At 43.6% G+C, this 27,936-nt stretch overlaps 1 protein-coding gene across 2 annotated transcripts; it reads left to right on the top strand.

Moving 5' to 3' along the window:
- Window positions 1-566: 566 nt before the first annotated feature.
- On the top strand, window positions 567-25,038 carry LOC120992250 (CD5 antigen-like). 2 transcript variants are annotated; one of them, XM_040421104.1, is made up of 5 exons: window positions 567-678; window positions 15,281-15,307; window positions 15,912-16,229; window positions 22,762-23,079; window positions 24,768-25,038. In XM_040421104.1, exons 1-5 carry the CDS (start codon window positions 588-590, stop codon window positions 24,770-24,772), a joined length of 759 nt encoding a protein of 252 aa, XP_040277038.1. In that variant the 5' UTR covers window positions 567-587; the 3' UTR covers window positions 24,773-25,038. The 2 variants fall into 2 exon arrangements, with proteins under 2 accessions (XP_040277038.1, XP_040277039.1); XM_040421105.1 differs by lacking the exon at window positions 15,281-15,307 and having other exon boundaries at window positions 625-678.
- The last annotated feature ends 2,898 nt before the right edge of the window (window positions 25,039-27,936 follow it).

Genomic DNA, 27,936 nt, shown 5'->3' on the forward strand with positions numbered 1-27,936 from the left:
CGCTGTACTGTGACCTGACAGAGCACAGCGTCAGGTCATAGTGCGCGTCTACGTGCACTACGTCCTGACACTATACGTGTCATGAGACAGCGTGGGGCTAGAAGAAGACCAGGAAAGGTGAGTACAGCTAGAAATGCGCTGTTCTCACCTTCCTGTGCCTCCCGCATGCTAATGACCGCTTCAATAATGGAAGCAGTCATTAGCATTTTCATAATATGTTCTGGCAGGGGGCTGGGGGCCACATGAAATGGTTTCCCACCCCTGCTTTAGAGGGTACAGTCCTGACCAAGTTTTCATCTCTAGTAGAAGAGGAGATAATCCCAACTAAGACTGGGATCCCTCTTGCCTGGGGCCCATAGCAGTCCCATGGTCTGCCGCTATGGTAGTTACGCCCCGATTGACAGTATTGTATAGAGTTTTGTCCTAGAAATGGTATATCCTGCAGATACTTCGGTTCATGAACACGTTGGCGCCACTTACATTTACCAGTTTTTATATTTATTTGCAAAAGTTATTGGCAGCAAAAATCTAGGCATCATTTTAAATCCTATTTCATGAGTTCAGCAGTAAATGTGCTGATTCCACTTATGTCCCGAACGTATAAAGTTTTACTTCATGTTCAGCGTTCTAGTTCTTACCCGGCCGGAACCATGAAGGGTGCGAGGCTGATACTGCTGGGTGAGTGTCTGCAATAACTATGGACATTGATTGCTTTTCAGTATACTCTCTGTATGACAGTATAGTGTACAGCAGGGGTCAGCATCCTTCAGCACTCCCAGTATGCTCCATTCAATTCTGGGAGAGAGTTTGGAAAAGAGCAGAGGAAGTATGCCTGCTGGGAGTTGTAGTTTCACAACAGTTGGTGCACAGTCACCACTGGAAACCCTATACCATTAGTTCAGAGGCTTGATTAAAGGGTTAATCCCATCTCAGGCATGGCCTAAAATGTGATTGGGACCCACAGTTATCAGGGGTGACCCGACCCCTCTCTGACGATCTGACACCCCTGACGATAAGCTGAATGAAGGCACACCAGTGATCACCGCGTCCTCTTGAGTGATAAAGAGGAACTGTCACCATAAAATATTTTCTTATAACTGCATGCTGTCATTCCTCTATTATTCCTATGAGAAGTTTATTGATAAATTGACAATTGGGTGTCACCAGTTGGGGGGGGGGGGGTTCCCTTCAAAGTTTTCCACTGCCAGGACTGATTGAACAATGTCAGACTGTACAGGGACCCCCCCCCCCCCCCTCCTCCCTCAGATGTAACAGCTGTCAGATAATCCATAAACGTCTAATAGGAATAACAGAGGAGTGACACAAAATTGAGTCAAAAGAACAGATGTTCCAGAATTGTTATTACATGGGAAATGCAATTACATAAACAGACATTTTAGGAGAGAGGACGGGTCCTCTATAACTCAGTGCTCCCTGTGTATTTGGTTGTGGCTGTGCTTGGTACATTGAAGGGAATGACACTGAGCTGCAGTACCTGGCACCACCACAACTGAATGTATTGCACTATGGCTGATTAACAATTAACTGGATGCAGCTGCTCTGAGAGGGTAGTAGGAGTAGTAGGGTAGTAGGAGTCAACCCCTCCACTAATCAGATACAGATGGTCAGTCCTAAGGATTACAGTCATAGTAACATAGTTTATAAGGCCAAAAGAAAACATCTGTCCATCCAGTTCGGCTTGTTATCCTGCAAGAGGTAGAAAAACCCCTGTGATGTAGAAGCAAATTTTCCTCACTTAAGGGGAATAAAGGGCTCATGCACACGACCGTATGCCCTCCGAGACATACGGTCCGTGAGCTGGCTATACACTGCGTGCAGAATTATTAGGCAAATGAGTATTTTGACCACATCATCCTCTTTATGCATGTTGTCTTACTCCAAGCTGTATAGGCTCGAAAGCCTACTACCAATCAAGCATATTAGGTGATGTGCATATCTGTAATGAGAAGGGGTGTGGTCTAATGACATCAACACCCTATATTAGGTGTGCATAATTATTAGGCAACTTCCTTTCCTTTGGCAAAATGGGTCAAAAGAAGGACTTGACAGGCTCAGAAAAGTCAAAAATAGTGAGATATCTTGCAGAGGGATGCATCACTCTTAAAATTGCAAAGCTTCTGAAGCGTGATCATCGAACAATCAAGCGTTTCATTCAAAATAGTCAACAGGGTCGCAAGAAGCGTGTGGAAAAACCAAGGCGCAAAATAACTGCCCATGAACTGAGAAAAGTCAAGCGTGCAGCTGCCAAGATGCCACTTGCCACCAGTTTGGCCATATTTCAGAGCTGCAACATCACTGGAGTGCCCAAAAGCACAAGGTGTGCAATACTCAGAGACATGGCCAAGGTAAGAAAGGCTGAAAGACGACCACCACTGAACAAGACACACAAGCTGAAACGTCAAGACTGGGCCAAGAAATATCTCAAGACTGATTTTTCTAAGGTTTTATGGATTGATGAAATGAGAGTGAGTCTTGATGGGCCAGATGGATGGGCCCGTGGCTGGATTGGTAAAGGGCAGAGAGCTCCAGTCCGACTCAGATGCCAGCAAGGTGGAGGTGGAGTACTGGTTTGGGCTGGTATCATCAAAGATGAGCTTGTGGGGCCTTTTCGGGTTGAGGATGGAGTCAAGCTCAACTCCCAGTCCTACTGCCAGTTTCTGGAAGACACCTTCTTCAAGCAGTGGTACAGGAAGAAGTCTGCATCCTTCAAGAAAAACATGATTTTCATGCAGGACAATGCTCCATCACACGCGTCCAAGTACTCCACAGCGTGGCTGGCAAGAAAGGGTATAAAAGAAGAAAATCTAATGACATGGCCTCCTTGTTCACCTGATCTGAACCCCATTGAGAACCTGTGGTCCATCATCAAATGTGAGATTTACAAGGAGGGAAAACAGTACACCTCTCTGAACAGTGTCTGGGAGGCTGTGGTTGCTGCTGCACGCAATGTTGATGGTGAACAGATCAAAACACTGACAGAATCCATGGATGGCAGGCTTTTGAGTGTCCTTGCAAAGAAAGGTGGCTATATTGGTCACTGATTTGTTTTTGTTTTGTTTTTGAATGTCAGAAATGTATATTTGTGAATGTTGAGATGTTATATTGGTTTCACTGGTAAAAATAAATAATTGAAATGGGTATATATTTGTTTTTTGTTAAGTTGCCTAATAATTATGCACAGTAATAGTCACCTGCACACACAGATATCCCCCTAAAATAGCTAAAACTAAAAACAAACTAAAAACTACTTCCAAAAATATTCAGCTTTGATATTAATGAGTTTTTTGGGTTCATTGAGAACATGGTTGTTGTTCAATAATAAAATTAATCCTCAAAAATACAACTTGCCTAATAATTCTGCACTCCCTGTATGTCCTGAAGCGGCATACATCGTGCGCACAGGAGTACACAGCATCATAGGTTACTATGATGCTGTGCGCATCGGGCCGCCCGCGGGGCTATTGTCCTGCACTCATAATATCATATGAGTGAAGGACAGTAGTCCCGCGGACGGCCCGATGCGCACAGCATCATAGTAACCTATGATGCTGTGTACTCCTGTGCGCACGATGTATGCCGCTTCGGGACATATAGCCAGCTCACGGACCGTATGTCTCTACGGTCATGTGCATGAGCCCTAACTCCCTGGATCAACGACCCCTCTCTAGTAGCTGTAGCCTGTAATATTATTACACTCCAGAAATACATCCAGGCCCCTCTTGAACTCTTTTAGTGAACTCACCATCACCACCTCCTCAGGCAGAGAGTTTCATAGTCTCACTGCTCTTACCGTAAAGAATCCTCTTCTATGTTTGTGTACAAACCTTCTTTCCTCCAGACGCAGAGGATGTCCTCTCGTCACAGTCACAGTCCTGGGGATAAATAGATGATGGGAGAGATCTCTATACTGACCCCTGATATCAGGGGCGTTGCTAGGTAAAACATTCGGGGCCTGGGCCCCTGATGTTTTGTCCTAGGCCCAGAAAGTCCTGCCTGCCTGCTAATGGCAACTGCATTGCCATCCTCAGGATGGCAATACCATTTAATCTAATGCACTGGAAGAGCTGAAGGACCTGTGGTGACATCACAGGTCATGTGACCAGCAAAACAGGCAGTGGTTTAGAAGGACCTGCGATGATGTCACCATCATGTGACCACTGCAGGAGAGGACGGCAGTGAAGAGGAGAAGGATCTGTGGAGATATCTGCTACATAAGGAGAGGTAAGTGAAGGGAGAGGCAGAGCAATGCTGGCAGTTGTGGTTATTTAACTGGGACTGTATGTTAGGGCTGAAGGGAGTGATGTTATTTACATGGAACTGTGTGTTGGAGGTAACTGTAGGAGGGAGTGATGTTAGTTACATGGGACTGTTTGTTGGAGGGTGTGGCAGGCGCAGCACTATGAAGTGCCTTTTGCTCTGTGGCATTAGAAGAATTTTGATATCTCCGACTTTTAGTCTAACCAGACTGTCTATTACTCTGTAATTCCTCTAGCGCCGTTCTATGGAAACAGTAGGTTTAAAGAGCACACCAAATGCTTGAAATAACGTCTTTATTAACTTCAACTTTTCTTCATATAACACTGCCGCCTCCGCAGCAGATAGTCCATGTACATAACACGTGTTGAAAAGATATCACAAAATGGCGGTATGATTAAGATGGTGGCTCAACTGTTCAATCTTGTCATTCAACATAAAATGGTGGATATATTTCTCTCTTCAGTATCTGTGCTCTCACTTTAAGTTATTTAAGCACTGTATGATCTTTCTGAGGTCTAACTAATAGTTCTGCTGAATTTGGTCGCAATTTGCAGTATGCAGTTAGCAGTAACTATTTGCAGATTGGTTGAGTATGATCTGGTATGGTTGTATGCAATTTGGATTGCAATATGGAATTTGAATTTGGATTGTGAACTTTGTAGTTTGCAATTGGATGCAATTTGTATGGTTGCAATTGGTGGAACTATTTTGGCCTCTTGTTCCCAGGCTGTGTGTGAGGCTGGCTGTGATTTGTGAAAACTATTGCTGTATGAGAAGCTGGCTGTGATTGGTCTAGACTTCTGCCCAGCAACAACAGATTAACACTATGCATTCTGTTGTTTCTGCTGTGTCATTGAGCTTACCTTACATTACAAAATGAATCTTAAAGGCATATTATCTTTTTCTGCTTCTGTGAACACAAAATATAACAGTAATATGACATCCAAAACATGATGTCACAGTAAATAACTCTACTTTTGCCTTTAACACATAAACATAGGAACTGTATTAAGGTTATTGGCAGATTTAGCTGTATAAACATATAAGCTATATTAGCAACCTAGGACAGGTCTTAGCTGGCCAACTACACTCTCACCAAAATTACCTAGAAAATTCTATGTTCTTAGTGGTAGGACTTGAACATGAATTTGAGGAATTTTCCATCAGGTTCTCAACTTCCAAGTGTCTTTTATCACTCTCAAGTAGAACAACAAACTTCTGTATAGGATGTTCCAACATGAGTGGAGTAGTGAGACGTTTTCCTTTTTTTGTCAAGTTTTGAGTCTCCTATTTGTAACAACACTCTTCTTACTAGTTTGTCTTTATCCTTTTGAACGTCTAGAACTTTGGCCAATTTCCATTGACTTTTAGGTAAATCTTCTTCTTTTACTAACACTATGTCACCAACTTGGACATTTCTTCTGGGTGTTTGCCATTTACTTCTTAGCATCAGATTGGCTCAGTACTCTTTCCTCCATCTTTTCCAAAACTGTTCTGATAGATATTGAACTCTTCGCCATCTCCTTTTAGCATATAAATCCTCTTTGATAAACTTGCCAGGTGGTGGCTGTATGTAATCAGACTTAAGGTGAAGTAGATGGTTGGGAGTTAAAGGGTCCAAACTTGTTGGGTCGTTGATATTATCAACTGTAAGTGGACGACTGTTAACAATAGACATTACTTCATAGAACAGGGTCCTAAGTGAAGCATCATCTATTCTTCCAGCGTTCTTTTTCAACACGAAACTTAACACATTTCTCACAGTTTTAATTTGTCTTTCCTAAACTCCTCCTGTATGGCTTGCATGTGGAGCATTCATATGAAAATCACACTGTTTCTCTAACAAATACTCAGTTACTTTTTCTTTATCGATCTCTTTTAGAGCTTTCTTCAATTCATTCTTTGCTTCGACAAAATTAGATCCTTGGTCAGAGCTAAGCTCTCTGACGGTACCTCTAATGGCTATGAAACATCTTAAAGCGTTGATGAATGCGTCAGTTGACATGTCCTCTAACATTTCCAGGTGAATTGCTCTGGAACTCAGACAAGTAAATGTTAGTCCATATCTCTTGTACTCCTTGCGGCTCTGTTTGGTGATGAATGGGCCAAAGCAGTCCATTCCGCTATAAAGAAATGGTGGTGATGGGTTTACATGATCTGCCGGTAAATCTGCCATTCTTTGGTCTTCTGTAGGTCTACATGCCTTTCTGCAGACAACACATTTACTTATATACTTTGCTATAAATTTGCTTCCTTTCACAATAAAGTAACCACCTTCTCTCACACAGCTTTGGATAATACATTTATCGGGGTAATACATTTTGTGTATGCAAATATACTGTGAGCCAGCCTAATTTATTATTGATTTAGTTTTGGATAAAGCTTCTTCCTTGATGCAAGGATATGTTGTGGTAGTGATCAATAATCAATCTTGTGAAGGTAGAGTTTTTGGGTAGAATTGCTGGATGATTCACTCTGCTAGGTAACGATGCATTTTCCAGTCTCCCTCCCACCGACCCCGTAAGTTCAAAGCAGATTAGGGGGACGGCATTGGTCTAATTGACTAATGACCGACCAAAGCCTTGTACACAGGTGTAGGGCAGGATCATGACCTATGGGGAGTGGACACTTGGCGCCCTGGGATTTGTTAGCAGGCACATAAAAGGTGGCTTCCCAGGTCGGTCAGTGCCCACTGTTATCCTTCCTTATCCAGGTGCAGGTCAGTACTGTTAGCTACTGACTGAAGTTTGCTGGCATTCCATCCGTTCCAGAGGTAACCAGGACCCGGGACTTTCCGCGACGCATCCGTTTACCTGGCAAGTGGCACAGAGACTTATGCACGGATCGGGACTACTCCTGGCTTTCCTTCGTTTTTTGTTTGCCTGATGTTTGCCCATGTGAAGTTTACCTGGACTTTGATTATTTTGTTAAATAAACCACTTTTACTTCACCCTCACTGGTCTGTTTCATTGCTGCCTTGCATTACAGAACAGTGGGCCCAACAAATAGTTGCCATGGAAAGAATCCAGCAGCAGCTAACTGAGTTAACAGGAGCAGTTAATCTGTTAACCGAACGACGCCTGAATGTGCCGTCAGTCGCTGCAGCTCAAATCCAGGAGCAAATGTCTAGTGTGATGGGGGAGGTTCAGCAGCTGCTCCAAGGAGCTTCCACGTTACCCACACGATCCCAAGACACCAAGTGGAGCCGAAGATTCCTCTGCCTGACTCCTTCACAGGAGATAGACAGGAATTCCTAAACTTCAGGGACTCCTGTCTTTTATATTTCCAGTTGCGGACGATAGCTTCCGGCAATATCAGACAGAGGATTGGAATCATAATGCTTGCTGCGTGGAGATCCCCAACGTTGGGCGTTTAATTTGCCCCAGGACCACGCCGCCTATTTGTCAGTCGAAGCTTTCTTTGAGGCCATGGCCGTTATCTACGACGACCCAGATCATACCCGTACTGCCGAGAACCATCTCGAGCATATTTAGCAAGGTCGCCGCCCTGCCGAAGAATATGCTGCAGAATTCAGGCCATGGGCAGCTTTCACCACCTGGGGCGACGCAGCCCTCCGCCATCGTTTTCGGCTGGGACTTTCTGATGCAGTTCGGGATCTTCTTTTAGCCTTACCCACTCCCGTCTCATTGGAGATGACCATCTCCCAGGCAATCGATGCTGACAGACGGAACCGGGAGAGGCGGGTAGAACGGTCAACTCGCTTTACACTTTCACGGCCACATCCAGGGGGCCACCAAGCAGGCAGAAGAGCCAATGGAGGTTGGGTCCTCCCATCTTACACAAGCGGAATGAGCTCGTCGCCAACAGAAAGGTCTGTGCCTGTTTTATGGAAAAGCAGGACATCTCGTTAAGACCTGTCTCCTCCTGTCGGCGGGAAACAAATGTACCTAGGGGCATAGAGGAGAACCTCCTAGGTGCTATTATCCCTCCTCCAACTCGAGTGATGGTATCCATTTCACTACAGTGGCAAGACAAAGTCCATGTGTTTTCTGCCCTGATTGATTCTGGAGCAGCAGGGAATTTTATGGACTCAGTCTTGGTGCATCGACTTGGCATCCCGCTTATCCAACCAAAGACCACCCTGTCGGTGACTGCTATTGATGGATCTCCTCTCCAGGATGGTTGTGCCGTGTGGATGATGCCCGGGATGCAGGGAACGGTAGGGGCTGATCATCGGGAGACCTTAAGCCTTTTTGTCCTGGACATGCCATCCACTAGTGTGATTTTGGGTCTCCCTTGGTTGAGACTACATAATCCGATAGTGGACTGGCGCTCAGATCAGATTTGCCGGTGGAGTACTGAATGCCTCACTCAGTGCATATGTCCTGAATTGCCACTAGCCTCCACGGAAGTATTAAGTACATTACCACAGCATTACCATCACTTCCAGGACGTGTTCAGTCCACAGAGGACTGATGTGTTACCTCTCCATAGGTCATGTGATTGTCCCATAGATCTGTTGCCAGGTACCATGCCACCCCAGTGACATCTATATAATTTCACTGACATCTATATAATCTCACTGGGCCTGAGATTCAGGTCCAGTGTGATTATATTAAAGAGAATCTCGAGAAGGGTTTCATTCATCCATCTACTTCCCCCACTGGAGCCGGGTTCTTCTTAGTGGAGAAGAAGGATGGAGGCTTGAGACCCTGCATCGACTTTCGCTCCCTCAATCGGATCACGGTGAAGAACTAGTACCCTCTGCCTCTGATTGACAATTTGTTTTCTCAGGTGGCAGGGGCCCGGATCTTCACCAAACTCGATTTGAGGAGTGCATATAACTTGGTATGCGTCAGAGAAGGTGATGAATGGAAGACCGCATTCAACACCAGGGATGGGCATTACGAGTATCTCGTTATGCCTTTTGGTCTCTGTAATGCTCCTGCGGTCTTCCAGGAGTTTATCAATGATGTCCTCAGGGATTTCTTAGGTAGATTTGTTGTTGTCTATTTACTCGTCTATTTACTAATTTACTCGTCGGATCTGGTGTCTCATCGGAGACACGTGTTTCAGGTTTTCCAGAAACTGAGGGAGAACCACCTCTTTGCCAAACTAGAGAAGTGTCTGTTTGAGGTAACGGAATTGCCTTTTCTGGGGTACATTATCTCAGAAAGGGGACTGGCTATGGATCAATCCAAACTTTCTGCTGTCTTGGATTGGCCTCGGCCTAAGGATCTGAAGGGACTGCAGCGTTTCTTAGGCTTTGACAACTTCTACCACAAGTTTATTAAGAATTTCTCTGTGATAGTGTTACCTCTCACTAACCTCACTAAGAAGGGAGCTAATCCTTCAAAGTGGGCAAGAGAGGCATACAGAGCCTTTGAAACGCTAAAGCAGGCCTTTTGCACTGCGCCAATCTTTACTCATCCAGACACTTCCCGACCTTTTGTCCTCGAGGTCGACGCCTCCAAGGTTGGTGTTGGGGCAGTTCTTTCACAGTATTCTGGGGTCCCTGAGAGATTACATCCCTGTGCCTTCTTCTCTCGTAAGCTCTCTCCAGCCGAGTGTAATTATGACATCGGCAATAGAGAGCTTCTGGGAGTAAAACTGGCTTTCCCAGAGTGGAGACATTGGCTAGAGGGTGCGGAACATCCCATTACGGTTTACACTGACCACAAAATTATAGAGTACCTAGAGACTGCCAAGAGAATCAACTCCCGACAAGCTCGGTGAGCATTGTTTTTCACCCGCTTCAATTTTCGCCTCACACATAAGCCAGGTTCTAAAAATGTGAAGGCAGATGCTCTGTCCCGCTGCTTCCCTGAGGCTGCTTTCATCCTGAGATTTGAGCCAGAGACTATTCTTCCCACTAAATGTTTTCTGGCCGCCCTAGGTACCGCAGAGTTAATTGAGGACTTGTTCTCTCTTCTCGAGCCTTTACAGGCAGAGAGTCCGCCTAACAAGCCCGAGGGGCGATGGTTTGTACCAGTTAACCTTCGGTTAAAGGTTATCCAACAGCTTCACGACTCCAAGTCTGCAGGGCATCTGGGTGTTAAGAAAACACTTGCACTTGTTAAACGTCACGTTTGGCCCAGTATGTCCGTGGATGTTAAGGCCTACATCCAGGCATGTAGTGTGTGTGCTCGATGTAAACCATCTCGGTCCGCCCCTTCTGGTACTTTGCTTCCATTGCCCATTCCTCAGGCTCCATGGACTCACATCTCCATGGACTTGATCACAGATTTGCCAAGGTCCTCTGGAAGTACGGTAATCTGGGTAGTGGTGGACCGTTTTAGTAAAATGGCCCATTTTATCCCACTTCCCGGATTTCCCTCGGCCAGAGAATTGGCAGATCTGTTTTTTAATCATGTCTTTCGATTACACGGAGCGCCGAATGATATTGTTTCAGATAGAGGTGTTCAATTCATCTCTCGGTTCTGGTATAAATTTGTCTTTCTCTTCCGGTTTTCACCCAGAGACCAACGGTAAGACAGAAAGTACTAACCAGACCCTGGAGCAATATCTCCGGTGCTTCGTGTCAGACTGCCAGGAGGAATGGGCCGCGCATCTACCCTTCGTGGAGGTGGCTTATAACAACTCTGAGCATGCGTCCACTAAGATGTCTCCATTCAGGTGCGTGGGGGGCAGGGATCCAAGGCTCTCTTCTCTGGCTGGGCCCTCTACTGATTCACCGGTGGTGGATCAATGGTTCGAGGATAGACGTCCCATTTGGTCGTCGGTTCAGTGGAATCTCCGCAGTGAGGTGGCGCAACAGAAGAAATTTGCTGATCATCATTGCACTGTAGAGCAAAAGTTTAAGGTGGGAGATCAGGTGTGGGTCTCCACCTGGAACATTCCGCTGCGTCAGCCATCTTCCAAGTTGGGTCCTCGATTCATTGGTCCATACCCGGTGATGCAGAAGATCAACTGAGTTACATACAAGGTTGCTCTTCCACCGTCAATTCGAGGAGTGAACACCTTTCATGTATCACTTCTCAAATCGGCGGCCGACTCCGCCCCCTTCATTCAGACTCCACCCCCGTTGGAGGTCCAAGGGGTGTCAGAGTTCGAGGTGAACAGGATTTTGGACTCTCGTTTTGTCCAGAGGTCTCTCCAATACTTGGTAGACTGGAAGGGTTTTGGTCTAGAGGAGAGATGTTGGGTACCTGCTCGTCAGGTGCATGCGGATGAGTTGGTGGCAGCCTTCCACCGGGATAATCCGGGGAAAGCTCGCTTGGAGTCTTCTGAGCCGCCTCCTCAAGGGGGGGTAATGTAAGATCCTCACCTGTCTCGCACTCCGGTATGACCAAAAAGGGTCCTCGTGGAGTTGCGGGAGAGGTTACGCGTGTCTCCATTGATACACCAGCTCCGACCCCTTTGCGAACCGACGCGGGGATGCGTTCGCATGTGTGCGCCGGAGGGGAAGACCGCATGACTTTCGGGGACAGCTTGGCCGGGCTAGTGGCAGTACGCTACGGCTGAGCTTGTCTCTGGTGCCTGTTGCGGAATTCAATTTCGGTGTCCAGGTCGACGTGCTCGCGCACTCTCGCAGGGCCTGTCGTGCATCCGCATTTAGGTTTGAAAACGGGTTTGCAAGGGGATACGCGGTTGCGCGTACGTGCTTCTTATGCGCTTCGCCGACCAGCGAAGGGAATAGCACCTGGCCGCAAGTTCAAAGCAGATTAGGGGGCCAGCATTGGTCTAATTGACTAATGACCGACCAAAGCTTTGTACACAGGTGTAGGGCAGGATCATGACCTATGGGGAGTGGACACTTGGTGCTCTAGGATTTGTTAGCAGGCACATAAAAGGTGGCCTCCCAGGTCGGTCAGTGCCCACTGTTATCCTTTCTTATCCAGGTGCAGGTCAGTACTGCTAGCTACTGACTGAAGTTTGCTGGGACTCCGTCCGTTCCAGTGGGACCCAGTACCCGGGACTTTCCGCGGGCATACGTTTACCTGGCAAATTGCACAGAGACTTATGCATGGATCGGGACTACTCCTGGCTTTCCTTCGTTTTTTGTTTGCCTGATGTTTGCCCCGTGAAGTTTACCTGGACTTTGTTTATTTTGTTAATAAACCCCTTTTACTTCACCCTCACTGGTCTGTTTCATTGGTGCCTTGCATTACACTTGTACAATGGGTGGATGTTTGGAAGCCTTTTAGGTTCTTGACTAAGTCTCTTCAACTCTTCACTGTAGAATCTCTGTTAAATGAGTCTTATGACTTCTTCAGCTTTCATTCTTTCTTCTACATTCAACAATTCCTTCTTTCTGATTCCCTTTGCCAAACGTTAAATTCGAGCTACTACGTTTATGACTGTATTGCATTTTGAACATCTGGCTAGTCTTTCAAGTAAGTCATCCTGACACTTGGCAGCAGTGCTCAATGTTTGTACAACTTTTACTTCTGGATCATCCATAGACAATTCTCTGTAATCTTTACTGTGTGTGATTTCCTTTTCCCAAAGGAACTCTGGACCGGTGAACCAGTTAGAATTTTTCAATTCTGTTATATTCAGGCCTCTTGACGCATGATCTGCTGGGTTATGCTTTATGTCAATGTGATGCCAGTGTTCCGGATTTGTTAGGATATAAAATGAGAATGCTCAGACTGGGAGAAAATATATGTACGTGGGTAAGTAACTGGTTCAGTGATAGAAAACCGAAGGTGGTTATTAACGGTACACACTCAGATTGGGTCACTGTCACTAGTGGGGTACCTCAGGGGTCAGTACTGGGCCCTATTCTCTTCAATATATTTATTAATGATCTTGTAGAAGGCTTGCACAGTAAAATATAAATTTTTGCAGATGACACTAAACTGTGTAAAGTACCGTCATTAACACGGAAGAGGACCGTATACTGTATATATATACTACAGAGGACTGTATACTGTATATATATACTACAGAGGACCGTATACTGTATATATATACTACAGAGGACAGTATACTGTATATATACTAACCCAGCTAGCTACCTTACTTTCCTGAGCCTCCTCGCTACCACCCTCCCCCACATCTACTCCATAGAGTGCTTGCTCAGTGAGCAGCAAACTTTTTTCCAAATTGTCAACACTTCTCAGTATTGAAACTCACCCGGTTAGATACACGATGTGTGATTCCAAACTGGCAATTTGCTCACATTTTGAACAAAGATATGCACCCTCAAACAGCTGTTCCAGGACTGCATACATTAGACAAGATGTTCACTGGACTGCGCTGTCAATAATGGAACACATACTAAATAGGGACTACGCAAGAAAAGATAAAAAATACAATATAGTGCAGTGATAAGAATCTAACTTACTGTAGTCCCCTCTCAAAGTCCCTGAATCTCATGTCACGTAATCTAAAGTCACACACTTAATACAAATGTAACATCCCAGAGTATGTCACTAAAACTCTGTTCCCCTGCTTCATGATGTTAAAGTGTAAATGTGTTAACATCCTGTGTAATATGGCATTGCAATTATATAACCTGGATTTACTGGGACTGTTTAATATGCTGTAATTTCCAATGTACACCAGCAGGTGGCAGCAATATGTATGCAGTCTACAGTTAGTTAGTTAGTATACCTAGACTGGAATATACCATTCCAGGCTAGCTTCCCCCTATCTGAGGAGGAGTGGAATGTTCCCACATCCTACTTCAGAGGGAGGAAAGAAAGTTCTAGCAGTGTACCAGCCACCCCCTGCTGGGGTAGGCTGCGTCAGTAGGAGCTCCAAGAAACAGGGACCCCAACCCAGGATCCAAGCCTCTGCTGAGGCCCAAGATCAACTCTTCCCAGCCTGAGTCTCTTACCTCAGCTGGATGACCAAGGAAGCAGCCAACTTCAGAACTATCAGATCTCCAGGAAGAAACCACCATTCCCTGCGAGCAGTCCTGTAAGTACAGATCCCAATACAAGGAGAAGATAAGTACCTCCACAGTTAGTCAGGCCCATACCAAGCAGACCACAGGCAGAGCAGAAGACAGATACCTGCCAGATCTATAGGCGTATGTACCAGATGCAGAATAGATATATAAATTCCTGCCACATATTGCCAATACCTGCTGGGATCCTAGACTAAAGCTGTAACATTGTATGGATCAAGAGCTGTATATTATAACATCAGTAAAGAAGAGTTGGACCCTATTCTCTGTGTGGAATTCCATCATTCCTCCATTACTCCTATTGACAGCACTCAATTTTGTTGCATGTGAGCCAGGATACAGGAGTCCATCCATACTACAGGTAGGATACACCGTTGACACAATACAGAGACAATATCCCCCTCTGGCATTCCTCACCTAGTACGTGTGCTCATACCATCTTAAAGGGCCCTTTTACAGTACCTGCGCAAGCTGCAACTGGCGTCACGAACTTATTTACACCTAAATCTGACCCACTGCATAGCAGCCCCAATGACCCAGTGTCCTGCTCATTGCACAAACACACACTTGAACTTAAACACACGGACGCTCACAAACTCGCGTTGTTTGTCTGCTTGTATTAGTGAAGTCCAGGAATATCCCTTTAAGTGGGTGCTCTATCACTGCAGCATGCCTATAAGAGCCTCATTTTCTGTGACTTTTTAGCAATTTTATTCCACTAGTTCAAGAGCCATGTCCCAAATATGCAGTCATTTATCAGGGTACACTAACTTTATCATGCTCTAGTGTAGGGCACAAATTCTTCTGGTGGTATTTCCCCTGATTTGGGGTGTCCCCTTTCTCTTCCTTTTCTCATGGGGAGGAAAAGCAACAACCAAAGTAAAAATCCCCATAAAGCTAGCAAAATAAGTATAGTTACCAACAGTCCTGGCAAATTTTGGGTGTCCTGTGATGGAAATAGGAAGGGTTTATGCTAGCTCTGCCCATAAATCACCAATGATCGCAGATGGGGGTGTAGTGGCGCTGACATGACCAAAATTTACCACCTACAATACTGGTAATTATGTATAAGCTATTGCATACAGAGATTGAATGGGAACTAATGTAAGATTTTTTAAAATGTTGTATTTGTAGTTGTAAATTTATTTTTCTTTTTTTTAGCTTCACTTTTTGGAATTGCGGCTTCAGGTCAGTATGTATATGTTTCAGATCCTTGACATGGGGGAAGGGGGCTCAGGTGGGAATGCTCCTTTCATAGGTACCCTAACATGACAATAGATAGAACTGACAACGATGGTATTGTGGTGCATGTAAAATTTTTGTTAATGGGCCTGATATCCTTAAAAAAATCCCAAAAAATTCCATCAAAGCCAGCAATTGGCATAAAATAATAAAAGAATTTATGCTCATCTATTTCATCCCCACCACTACCTAGGCCACCTCTCTGATCCCCCACCCCGATGGGCTTTGTTTGTTTGGCTGTTGATGTGCCTGTATACCCCACATGACATCTGCAGCCAATCACTGGCCTGAGCAGTCTCATGTTGTATAGTGCTGAGGCCAGTGATTGGCTGCAGCAGTGTCCAGGATATACAGGTGACATCAAGGCTTGAGTGGCGGGGAGGTCTGGGGAAGTGAAAAGATGAGAATACATCATTATAGCTGGAGGACAAAGACAATCCTTTTAATCCACTAGTAATTGTAACAACGTATACAAATGTATCTAGAATGTATTTGGTGTGCGGTATATGTACTATATATCTGATACAATCCACTGTGTTGTATATTTTAGAAGAGTTCTTGAAAGTCAAACTGGTCAGTGGGAACCATCGTTGTACTGGAAGACTGGAGGTGGAACATGATGGGGAATGGGCCACTGTCTGTGATCATAACTGGAGCAGGCTGAACTTTAAGGTGGTGTGTAAGCAGCTGAACTGTGGGGCTCCAAGAACATTTATGCCCTGCGGTTCACGAAAAAAAGGAAGTGGCGCCATCTGGATGAATGAGGTGAAATGTACTGGGGACGAGCGGTCTCTGTCTGAGTGCCCAGTGACCCCTCTGACCAAACACAAATGTGCCCACAAGCAAGAAGTCTGGGTGACTTGCAGAGGTATGAAATTATTCCTCATTACATTACTGGTTCGTAGTCCATAATATAGATAGATAGATAGATAGATAGATAGATAGATAGATAGAGTGCTTTGAAAAAGTATTCATACCCCTTGAACATTTTTTCACGTTGCAGCCACAAACTTAAATGTATTTTATTTGGATTTTACGTGATAGACCAACAGTAGATCTTTTTTTTTTTTTTTTTTTATTTTTTTTTTTAACCCAGCAGAAGCAAATACCACAGTGCAGCACAAAATACTGCTACCCTCATCACAGTATTCAGGAAGGTCAGGAGGACGTCTGCGGCATTAACCAACGGCGAGAGCACAAGATCATCATGTACCCGGTCGGCAGCGACAAAGAGGGCCCAAGAGGCCCCCGGGCATCGGCCCACCTGGAAATCTCCCTGTAGGGTCCACAGCCAGTTCACCCCAGATATGTGTTACTATCTGGTTTTAACTGTGAGATAAAATTTTTGATGATACATTTCCTTAAGGGCTTATTCACACGAACGTGTGCTGCCCGTTGCCATATTGCGGATCTGCAATACAGGGGCACAGTTCCGTGTGCATTCCACATCACTTCAATGGGTCCGCAAATCCGGAGGTGCGGAACGGAAGCACGGAACGGAACACTACGGAAGCACTACGGACTACAAGATCAGTGACAGAGATGGACATATGCAGCCATGGATTTACCTGTAGGCACAGTAGATAGAAATAATTTTATCTCATAAAGATACTTAACAGTGTGCATTTATATGCAAATTCTATGTGTTCCTTCACAACCCAGAAAGTTGGCATAATTGCATTAAAAAGAGTATTCAGCATGACCACCATATTAATGAATTAAAATTTTTACCGTAGGTGTCAGAAAAAAATTCTACAGTCTACATCAATCCAGTGCCTCAATCCGTATACTGTTGTAATTGCTCATAATCCAAAATGTCACTGAGTTAGGGCTCATGCACGCGACCGTTGTTCTGGTCCGCATCCGCAGTTTTTGCCGCTCAGGTGTGGACCCATTCACTTCAATGGGACCACAAAAGATGCGGACAGCACTCTGTGTGCAGTCCGCATCCGTTGCTCCGTTCCGTAGCCCCGCAAAAAAAATATAACATGTCCTATTCTTGTCCGTTTTGCGGACAAGAAAAGGCATTTCTACAATGGGCCGCGTTCCATTCCGCAAATTGTGGAAGGCACACGGGCGGCTTCCGTGTTTTGCGGATCCCTAATTTGCGGACCGCAAAAATCGGAACGGTCGTGTGCATGAGTCCTTACTCAATAAAATGTATCTGTAAAGCGCCACCTGTTTGTTCTTTTCCTTATTTCGCTGTCCAACTTTGCGACATTGCTGAGGTGGTCGCACATGCACAGTTCCATCTCTCAGCTGCCTCCAGGGAAACCTACTGTGACATTTAGGGTGGTTTCACACATAGTGAAAAAATCTGCCACAATATATGCCGGTGCAGATTTTGTTACAGATTTTTACAAGGTGATTAACATGTGGATTTACTGTCTGTGCAGAATTTGTTGCAAATTTCTGTGCGGATTACATCTCCCATTCAAATTAATGGAGACATTCCGCTTTAGAAAAACTGTGACACATCAATAGTTGCGCTACAGTATGTTTTTCCACAGCCGAACACAGGACAGAGATCGACACTTTTCAAACCTATATGATAACATGTAGGAAATCTTAATGCTGAGTATTTTCTAGCGGATTTTTCCACCATGTGTGAAGGCACCCTTACAGGGAGAGAGCGGCAGTAGAAAGTATCTTCCCGTTGATTTTTGCTAGGGAGAGAGCTGCAACAGTAATGACCCGTCCCTTGAGGTGTGATAGGGAGAGAGCTGCAACAGTAATGACCCGTCCCTTGAGGTGTGATAGGGAGAGAGCTGCAACAGTAATGACCCGTCCCTTGAGGTGTGATAGGGAGAGAGCTGCAACAGTAATGACCCGTCCCTTGAGTTGTGATAGGGAGAGAGCTGCAACAGTAATGACCCGTCCCTTGAGGTGTGATAGGGAGAGAGCTGCAGCACAAAGGACCTGCCCTTTGAGCTGCAGGCTAGAAATCAATCTAACAGAGCAACTGGAGAAAAGAATGGGAAGATCTCTGGATCCACGTGAGGCACGGGGGTTGGTTCCCACTCTGTTAGAAAGAGACCCTCAAGTACTATGCGATGTATGACTTTCACTGTTTACTTTTTTTTTTTAATCATTTATTTTATTTAACAAATACAATAGACAGCCAATTACACAGTATACACCCCTGCCAAATAAGACAATTTCATAAGACGTTAACCCCATATTACCCCTGGTGAAGCGGGGGAAAAAAAAAAAAAAACTGCAACCATCTACCAGATAGACCACAATTTAGACCATACTTCTGATTTATTTTGGGAAATGTATCTAATCTTTTCATATGTCTTCACTTTGTTAACCAAGCTAAGTCAGTTGTTAATGTCAGGAGCAGCTCTAGCCATCCACCCACGTGCTATAATCACTCTATCCAACATAAACACCATAGAGATAAGCTTGAGTTTATAGGTTGAACCCTGATCTTTCTCTATATCCCCTAATATAGCCACTTGAACAGTAAAAGGTAACTTCACCCCCGTCCTGTTTTTCCCAATATACCTGAACGTATCTACAGTGCCAACAAAGATGCATGAAGTTGGTGAACTTGTGGTCCCCCCTAGGGCAACCCGAGTTAGGCCCCCATGCATCCTTGCTAGGGGATGAATATAGCCAGTGTCAGAGTAGTTCAATTTTCAGGTACAAAATAATTAAATAATTAAGTAGGCCGACAGAGACACAGACACAGTTGCTGTATCTAAGGAGATCTGAGAGACCACCCCAAAAATCTTTATTTTATACCTTTATGATAATGGGGGTAACTGGGTGTTTCAAGGGGTGCCTTGGTCAATATTTCAGTTAATCTGTTATGTTCTACAGTAAATAATACAGATTGGCCTGTGAGAATTTAAGCAGAATATAGTTGTCTATATCTGAACCAATTAATCTTACTAGTGCCTACTAAGTGAGAAATCTCATCTGATGTAAAAATCGCCCCATCCCTAAAAAGTTGAGAAATATAATTAACGCCCGAATTTGTCCAAAATTTATCTTGTGACATACTCAAAAACTCACCCAAGTGAACATTTCCCCAAAGTGGGGTGAAGTCTAGTGTAGCAGTAACTTCCAATATCTTTCTCCTATAATCCATACTTTTACAAGAAGATACACCATGGCACGGCATGCAGGTCCCTTTGCTTCTATTGTCCTGATTCCAATAGCACAAATATACTTTTAGAGGTTATTACCTGGCAGCCCAGCTACAAAAGATAAGGGGATGGCAGTATGACCGTGTTAAAAGATTTGGTTCATAAGTCAGGATACAACAGTAGATCTTTAATAAATAAAAATCTGAAGCGCATTTTGTATTCAGCCCCCTGTACTCTGATCATCCGAAAATGGAAGGAGTATGACACAACTACAAACCTACCAAGACATGGCTGTCCACCTAACCTGACAGCCCAGGCAAGGTGAACACTAATTAGGGAAGCAGCCAAGAGGCCCATGGTCACTCTGGAGGAGCTGCAGAGATCCACAGCTCAGGTGGGAGAATCTGTCCACAGGACAACTATTAGTCGTGTCCACCACAAATCTGGTCTTTATGGAATAGTGGCAAGACGAAGGCCATTTTTGAAAGCAAGCCATATAAGAAGTCCTATTTGCAGTTTGCCAGAAGTCATGTAGGGGGCACAGCAAACATGTGCAGGTGCTCTGATCAGATGAGACAAAAGTTAAACTTTTTGGCCTAAATGCAAAACGCTATATGTGACAGAAAACTAATCCTGCACATCACCCTGAACACACCATCCCCACTGTGAAACATGGTTCATTCTGTGGAGAGGCTTTTTTTATTCAGCAGGATTAGGGAAGCTGGTCAGAGTCGATAAGAAGATGGATGGAGCTAAATACAGGGCAATCCTGGAGGAAAACCTGGTAGAGGCTGCAAAAAAACTGAAACTGGGGAAGGAGGTTGACCTTCCAGCAGGACAACAACCCTAAACATATGTACAGCCAGAGCTACAATGGATTGGTTTAGATCAAAGCATATTCATGTCAAAAGTCCAGACCTAAATCCCATTAAGAATCTGTGGCAAGACTTGAAAATTGCTATTCACAGACGCTCTCCATCCAATCTGACTGAACTTGAGCTCTTCTGCAAAGAAGAATGGGCACAAATTTCAGTCTCTAGATGTACAAAGCTGGTAGAGACATAATTTAAAAGACTTCCAGCTGTAATTGCAGTGAAAGGTGGTCCTACAAAGTATTGACTCAGGGGGGCTGAATGCAAGTGCACACCACACTTTTCAAATTCTTACTCATTAAAATTTTTTAAAAACATGACTCATTTTCTTTTCACTTCACACATACTTGATTCTTTGTGTTGGCCTATGACATAAAATCCCAATAAAATACATTTAAGTTTGTGGGTAGAACATAAAAAAATGTGGAAAAGTTCAAGGGGTATGAATACTTTTTCAAGGTACTGTAGATAGAAAATACAAAAAATGACAAATATCAGCACAAAATACCTTCCCAGAAATCGCCCTTTTGTGGTGGCTAGATTCAGCTGTCATGTTTTGTCCTACTCCAGTTGTCTCTAATTAAAATATGGAGGAAGGGGCACAGGAGGTAAGATGCAGACCATAGCAGTATCCTGTCTGGTTTTTCAGCACTACCAAACATACAGGATAATACAACACAATATACCTATTACATCCAGTGACATCTCCCATAATTGTAGACATTCTATTTCCCCATCTTCTCTATTCGACCCAGACCTCCATGGCGACACAGACATCTTAGATTCCCACTTTTCTACCATTCTTCCCTCCTACTCAGAACAAAATTTTCATGGTGCCCCAACTATGTCATCCTGCTGCTACCCCCAATACTGTGCACCCCAATTCCCCAAATACTATATTGCAGAAATGATAATGGCATACAGATAATCCCCCTCAGAAAAAATAGTCCCACACTGGTAGTGTTCTTCACAGTAATATTATCCCCCAAAAATAATTGTGCCAAGCAAATTGCCCTTGACAGTTTTAGTGCTCCTTTATAGTAACCCCAGTAGTAATAATTCCCCACTTTAGTGAGCCTGGTAGTAATATGCTGTCTCAGAGTGGATCCAGTGGCTATAAAGCCTCCTTACAGTGTCCTCAGTACTATTAAAGCCCCTTATAGTGATAACAATAGTAATAAAGCCCCCTGTTGAACCCTCAATAATATTAAATCCTCATAGGAAACAAATCCTCAAGTGTCCCCAGTAATAAAAAAAAGCCTCCGTATTGCCACCAGTAGGCATACTACCCCTATAATGCCCATATAGCGCCCACCATAACAATACTGATCCCTATAGTGCCTCCAGTAAAAATAATGCCCCCTTAGTGCCAATGTCTCCATAGTGCCCCTAGTAACAATATTGTTCTCTATAGTTCCCCTAGTAACAATAATGCCCCTAAAGTGCACCTAGTAGTAATTATATTGCCCCCTATAGTGCTCCTAGTAAGAAAATTGTTCCCTATAGTCCCCCTAGTAAAATAATGCCCCTAAAGTACACCTAGTAGTAATTCTATTTCCCCCTATAGTGCCCCTAGTAACAAGATTGTTCCCTATAGTTCCCCTAGTAACAATAATGCCCCTAAAGTGCACCTAGTAGTAATTATATTGCCGCCTATAGTGCCCCTAGTAAGAATAGTGTTCCCTATAGTTCCCCTAGTAACATAATGCCCCTAAAGTACACCTAGTAGTAATTATATTGCCCCTATAGCTCCCCTAGTAAGAATATTGTTCCCTATAGTTCCCCTAGTAAAATAATACCCCTAAAGTACACCTAGTAGTAATTATATTGCCCCCTATAGTGCCCCTAGTAAGAATATTGTTCCCTATAGTTCCCCTAATAAAATAATGCCCCTAAAGTACACATAGTAGTAATTATATTGCCCCCTATAGTGCCTCTAAGATGTCATTGCGTTGCCTGCACTGTTGATATATCATTTCATAGGTTTTAGGCCATGTGTCCTGTGGCCTATGAGGTTGAATGGCAAGGTAGGGAGTGATCTGATGCCTCACTTCAGTATTCAACTGTATTGACGTCCTGAGGACGTCTCCCAATGTTTCATAATTCTGGGAGTGCCTGGTCTGTATCTGTTCAGTGGCCAGGAAGTTCTTTATCAATACTGTAATATACCTTCCTGGCTGCCCTTACACAGATGGTGGTGCAGAAATGCCTATTGCAGTATTAATAACAACAGGAAGGAAATGAGGAGGGACCCTCATGGTGACATGGACGGTCTAGGTATCGGCCCACCAGAAGATTTCCTGGTCTAGATAAGTAGAACATGTTGTAATAAGTCCATATGTGCAGATGTTTTCTATCTTTGTTTTTCTGGATTTTTATGTGACCCTCCTACATCCATATTTATTCATACTTCTTTATTTCTTGGCACTAGAACCTTTCCAGGCCAGACTGGTGGATGGGCCCAGTAGATGCATTGGGAGGTTGGAGGTCTATCATGATGGGCAATGGGGAAGTGTATGTGATGATCACTGGGATGACAAGGACGCCAACGTTATTTGTAGTCAGATAAATTGTGGATCCTGCCAGCCGTACATGCGGAGGAGAAAGAGGTTTGGTCAATCACAAGGAAAAATCTGGTTGGATGATGTTGAGTGCAGTGGAGATGAACCATCACTGGAAGAATGCAAGCATCGCGTGTGGTCTTATAATGACTGTACCCATATGGAGGACGTGAGTGTCTACTGCACAGGTGGGTTACTGCATGTTTCTTGTGGGGCTCTTCTTTGTCTTTGTTACCTGTAAGAATATTGGCAACCAAGCAAAGCGAGAGGTCTATAGATGGTGGCATGTGGAGTACATGAACACTGTCCAGGTCTCCTCTGTAGGATCCAGAATGCCCTGATGAGCTTGTCCCATCAATGCTTTAGAAAGATGGCCATGTAAGTCTACATTTCAACTGCACGGGGCGCTTCAAGGGAAATATCTGGCCAGAAGTCAGTGCACGGGCTTTAACTCTTTCTGTATCAGGAAAAGGGAGCTGCAGACTTTTTAAGGTGGTGTCCACTTGCTGCAAAAATTTCACAAATGCCATTCACTGATGTGTAATGGCATAAGAAACAAGGTAAATCAGAATCAGCATGGTGGCATCATCATCCACACGTCAGCGCTCAGCAAGATTTTCAAGAAAAGCCTGGAGAACCCCTTTAATATGGAATTTCTGAAATTTATACAAAATGCGGACAACCCCTTAAGTCAACATTGCCCATGGTTTCTAACGTGTTAAACTGCCAGGATCTGAGTTACCTCAGATCCAGACAGGGGTAGCAGGGTGCCAGCTGCATAAAACAGATAGCACCCACAATTGATGGTGTGGGCACATCTCCTTGGCCAATGTACCGTTAACTTACTCCCCTGCAGCGCCGCCTCAGGCAAAATTAAGCATCACATGGAACCCATTGAATTCAATGGGCTTCCTGTGCAATGCATGGGTGTCCTCCATAGAGGAAAAGTGAATCTCTGTATAGCTGTTCTCACTTCAAACTAATATATCAGGGTCCTGATTAGGAAGGATCAACACCATTAACTTGAAATTAGTATATACATGAAAAAAGCTTTCTAAACCAGATAATCCCTTTACAGGGGTTGGCTCATCTCAGATATTGAAGGCATGCCACTAGGATATGCCACCAATATCACAAGAATATAACTACTATAATACTGCTCCTATGTAATAGAATATAAATACTATAATACTGCTCCTATGTACAAGAATATAACTGCTATAATACTGCTCCTATGTACAGTAATATAACTACTATAATACTGCTCCTATGTACAGTAATATAACTACTATAATACTGCCTCCTATGTACAAGAATATAACTACTATAATACTGCTCCTATGTACAAGAATATAAATACTATAATACTGCTCCTATGTACAAGAATATAACTACTATAATACTGCTCCTATGTACAAGAATATAACTGCTATAATACTGCTCCTATGTACAAGAATATAAATACTATAATACTGCTCCTATGTACAAGAATATAACTACTATAATACTGCTCCTATGTACAAGAATGTTTCTACTATAATACTGCTCCTATGTACAAGAATATAACTACTATAATACTGTCTCCTATGTACAAGAATATAACTACTATACCGTAATAGTGCCTCCTATGTACAAGAATATAACTACTATAATACTGTCTCCTATGTACAAGAATATAACTACTATAATACTGCCTCCTATGTACAAGAATATAACTACTATAATACTGCCTCCTATGTACAATAATATAACTACTATAATACTAATAATAGCATCTAATTGTTATGAATTTGAGAAGCTGAGAAAATAATACAGATTTTTTTTTACAGGTTTTTAAATGTAAAATATAATAATCATAACCTTATTATTTTCACAGGGTAAAGTATAAAGAAGTCGTCTCACATGCCTGAAATGTCTAAAGCTTTAATACCAACAAAATATTATTTTTTTTTTTAATCAGTTCTTTGGGGGAGATTTATCAAAACTGGTTTAGTTGACCATAGCAACCAATCAAATTGAATCTTTGGTTTTCCACTGCTCTGAAAAATGAAAGGAGGAATCTGATTGGTTATAGGCAACCAAACCAGTTTTATTTCCAGCAGTTCCCCCATTGTACTGTATCTGTTGATTAAAGATCAATGAATTACGTACAGCCGTGTTGTACTTTCATTTACATTGCAATGAATATTAATTGTTACTAATTATAATCAGGATTTGTTTTTAGTAGAGTCCAGAACAGAGAGAAAAATCACTGAGCCCCATAGTGAAACTGAGAAGGGGCCCTACTCTACATCTGTATAGAGGAGCTGCTTTTATCCACCACTAGGGGGAGCTAAGTGGCTATGGATCTATACTGCCAGTGTTAAAGGCTATGGACACCTTCTGGGGCATTTTTTATGGTTGCATTTTACTCATTTTGGGCAAAAAATAATTTTTTCAGTTAATCTTTATTAAAAATTGTCAGCAGGTTTGTCAAGTCTAGCTGTGAGCATCTGGATTTCACTTTGAGCCTCCCATCATATAGTCATTATTGTTGCTCTCCTAAGAGCTCATAAACACTTATTTAAAGGGGTGTGTCACTTCAACAAGTGGCTTTTATCATGTAGAGACAGTTATTACAAGGCACTTACTAATGTATTGTGATTGTCCATATTGCCTCCTTTGCTGGCTGGATTCATTTTCCCATCATATTATACACTGCTTGTTTCCATGGTTATGACCACCCTGCAATCCATCAGCGGTGGAAATCATAGATAAGAGCTACACATGAGCCGTCAGAGGATGGGATTCAGAGTAAATAGACTGAAATTTAACCCCTGTAATAAAGACCAATTGAAAAAAATCACTTTAGGGGTGACCAGGCATGGGCTGTAAATGCAAAACAATATAAAACATTACTCACCTTGTCGGAACCTCTGTGTTCCAGTCATGTGCCTCCATTCTCCCAAGGGACCGGAAGTGTTACCTGCCATCGTCATGCATGGGGCTGTTGCTGACCAATCAATGGCTTTAGCTGTGATGTGTTAGTAATGGCACATGGCCACTGAGCCTCAGTAGTTATGTGCCATTTCTGCACACGTCACCATTAAGGCCATTCATTGGATAGCAGGGGTGACATGCATGTAGGTGGCACATAACATTTCCAGTCCGACAACGACTTGCAAACTGATCTAGATTTTATGTTATTTATTCTGTTCATGCTATGTATGTATTTCCAAAAGCTGTAGGTGGCACTGTTCAGTTAAATTATGCTCTGACTCAACAGAGGGAATTAGCTTTCCCCTCTGAGAGGCGAGCTTTCTAGTCGCTATTGCATTAGCCACTTGGGAGTTTAGCTCTGCCTGACGTTTATGGCAGATGCCAGATCTGCTCCAGGAGAAACATCATTTCTGTTGAGAGGAGAATCCCTCAGGGAAGCCGGAGAAGACATTCATAGACTGTCCAGGATCACAAGGCCGTACATGCTAACAAGATATTTGTTGTTTATGGGCAATATATAGATACTCTAATGCTTGTGGAAGGTTTAAAGCCTCCTCTCTCTATCTCCCGGTCCCGACACTGTTTACATCCGGCTGACTATGGGCATGGTCACATGCAACGCTACAGCCAATGACTGGCTTCACAGGTGACGTGCTGCTTGTGGCCATCACTGCTGAAGCCAATCATTGGCTGTAGAGATGCATGTGACCATGTCTATAGCCAGTTGGATGTAAGCAGTGTGGGGAACAGAAGAAGACATTTTTGAGAGTTTTGCATGTCTGTGATCACCCTAGAAAGGTTGTAAAGTGTTTAGGAGATCAGGGACTACTACTCCTATCATCATCATGTTGCTGTTTGCCTATATACAGCTATCAGGAAGAGATTGCACTTTGACTTGCATTCGAACTGGGCATTGATAGTATTGGATGTACTACAACTCCCATTCTGCACTTTAGTAAACAAAGACCTTTCTTTTCTGCACTGACTCCAGCACCATTTGCCGGCTACAGCACCTACATATCCTGCCTTGCGCCCGTTCAGCACTTATAACACCAAGAGCACCCCAACTACCATCAGGCATTAGCCTCAACATTATAGTGCGCCCAAAGAGAAGCAAGGGTGTGCCCTTCTATCACTGCCTGACCATAGGGAGCATCGCTATGAGGGTTGCCCATGTGAAGGATTATTGCAGCCAGACCCCTTACCACTGCCATCCTCTGCGCCTCTCCTCCGGGGCTTGCGGCAGGTGCAGTGGTGGAACTGTGATCATCTTGGAAAGGTTGCAAAGTGTTTAGAAGGAGATTAAGGACTACTACTCCTGTCATCATATCTGTAAAGAATAAATCAAGGCAACTGGACTTACTGTAGATTTCTTGAAAACGTTTCACTCGTTCTTCCAACGAGCTTTCTCAATTCTGAGTGACTGTACAAGAATTCTCTGGGAATAAATATGTAACTGAATCAACAACTGGTAATTATACCCAGCATGGGGTCAGAGGTCATTATACCCAGCATGGGGTCAAAGGTGTTGATTCCATTATCCTAATTGGAGTCAGTAGGTGATAATGACCTCCCAGAAAAAGGTATCAAGACAGCATTGTATGTGGCAGACAATAGATGTCTAACGTAAAAATGGAGAAGCCAAGCTTGAATAGAGGTGGGGGGGTTAGACATCTATTGTCTGCCACATACAATGCTGTCTTGACACCTTTTTCTGGGAGGTCATTATCACCTACTGACTCCAATTAGGATAATGGAATCAACACCTTTGACCCCATGCTGGGTATAATGACCTCTGACCCCATGCTGGGTATAATTACCAGATGTTGATTCAGTTACATATTTATTCCCAGAGAATTCTTGTACAGTCACTCAGAATTGAGAAAGCTCGTTCTAAGAACGAGTGAAACGTTTTCAAGAAATCTACAGTAAGTCCAGTTGCCTTGATTTTTTCTTTACAGATATACCATGACCTGGATAAATGAGAACCTTCACAGACATATTGCAATCCTATCATCATGTTGCTGTTTGCCTATATACAGCTATTGGGAAGAGACTGCACTGTG

The sequence above is a fragment of the Bufo bufo genome, chromosome 2 (genome assembly GCF_905171765.1).
Source record: "Bufo bufo chromosome 2, aBufBuf1.1, whole genome shotgun sequence".
NCBI classification, from domain to species: domain Eukaryota; kingdom Metazoa; phylum Chordata; class Amphibia; order Anura; family Bufonidae; genus Bufo; species Bufo bufo.

Bases quoted from the DNA above. Each gene is read 5' to 3' on its own strand.
- LOC120992250 (XM_040421104.1), top strand. From the start codon at position 588: ATGTCCCGAACGTATAAAGTTTTACTTCATGTTCAGCGTTCTAGTTCT. The intron at 679-15,280 runs GTGAGTGTCTGC...TCTTTTTTTTAG, and splicing joins TGCGAGGCTGATACTGCTGG to CTTCACTTTTTGGAATTGCG. The intron at 16,230-22,761 runs GTATGAAATTAT...TCTTGGCACTAG, and splicing joins AGTCTGGGTGACTTGCAGAG to AACCTTTCCAGGCCAGACTG.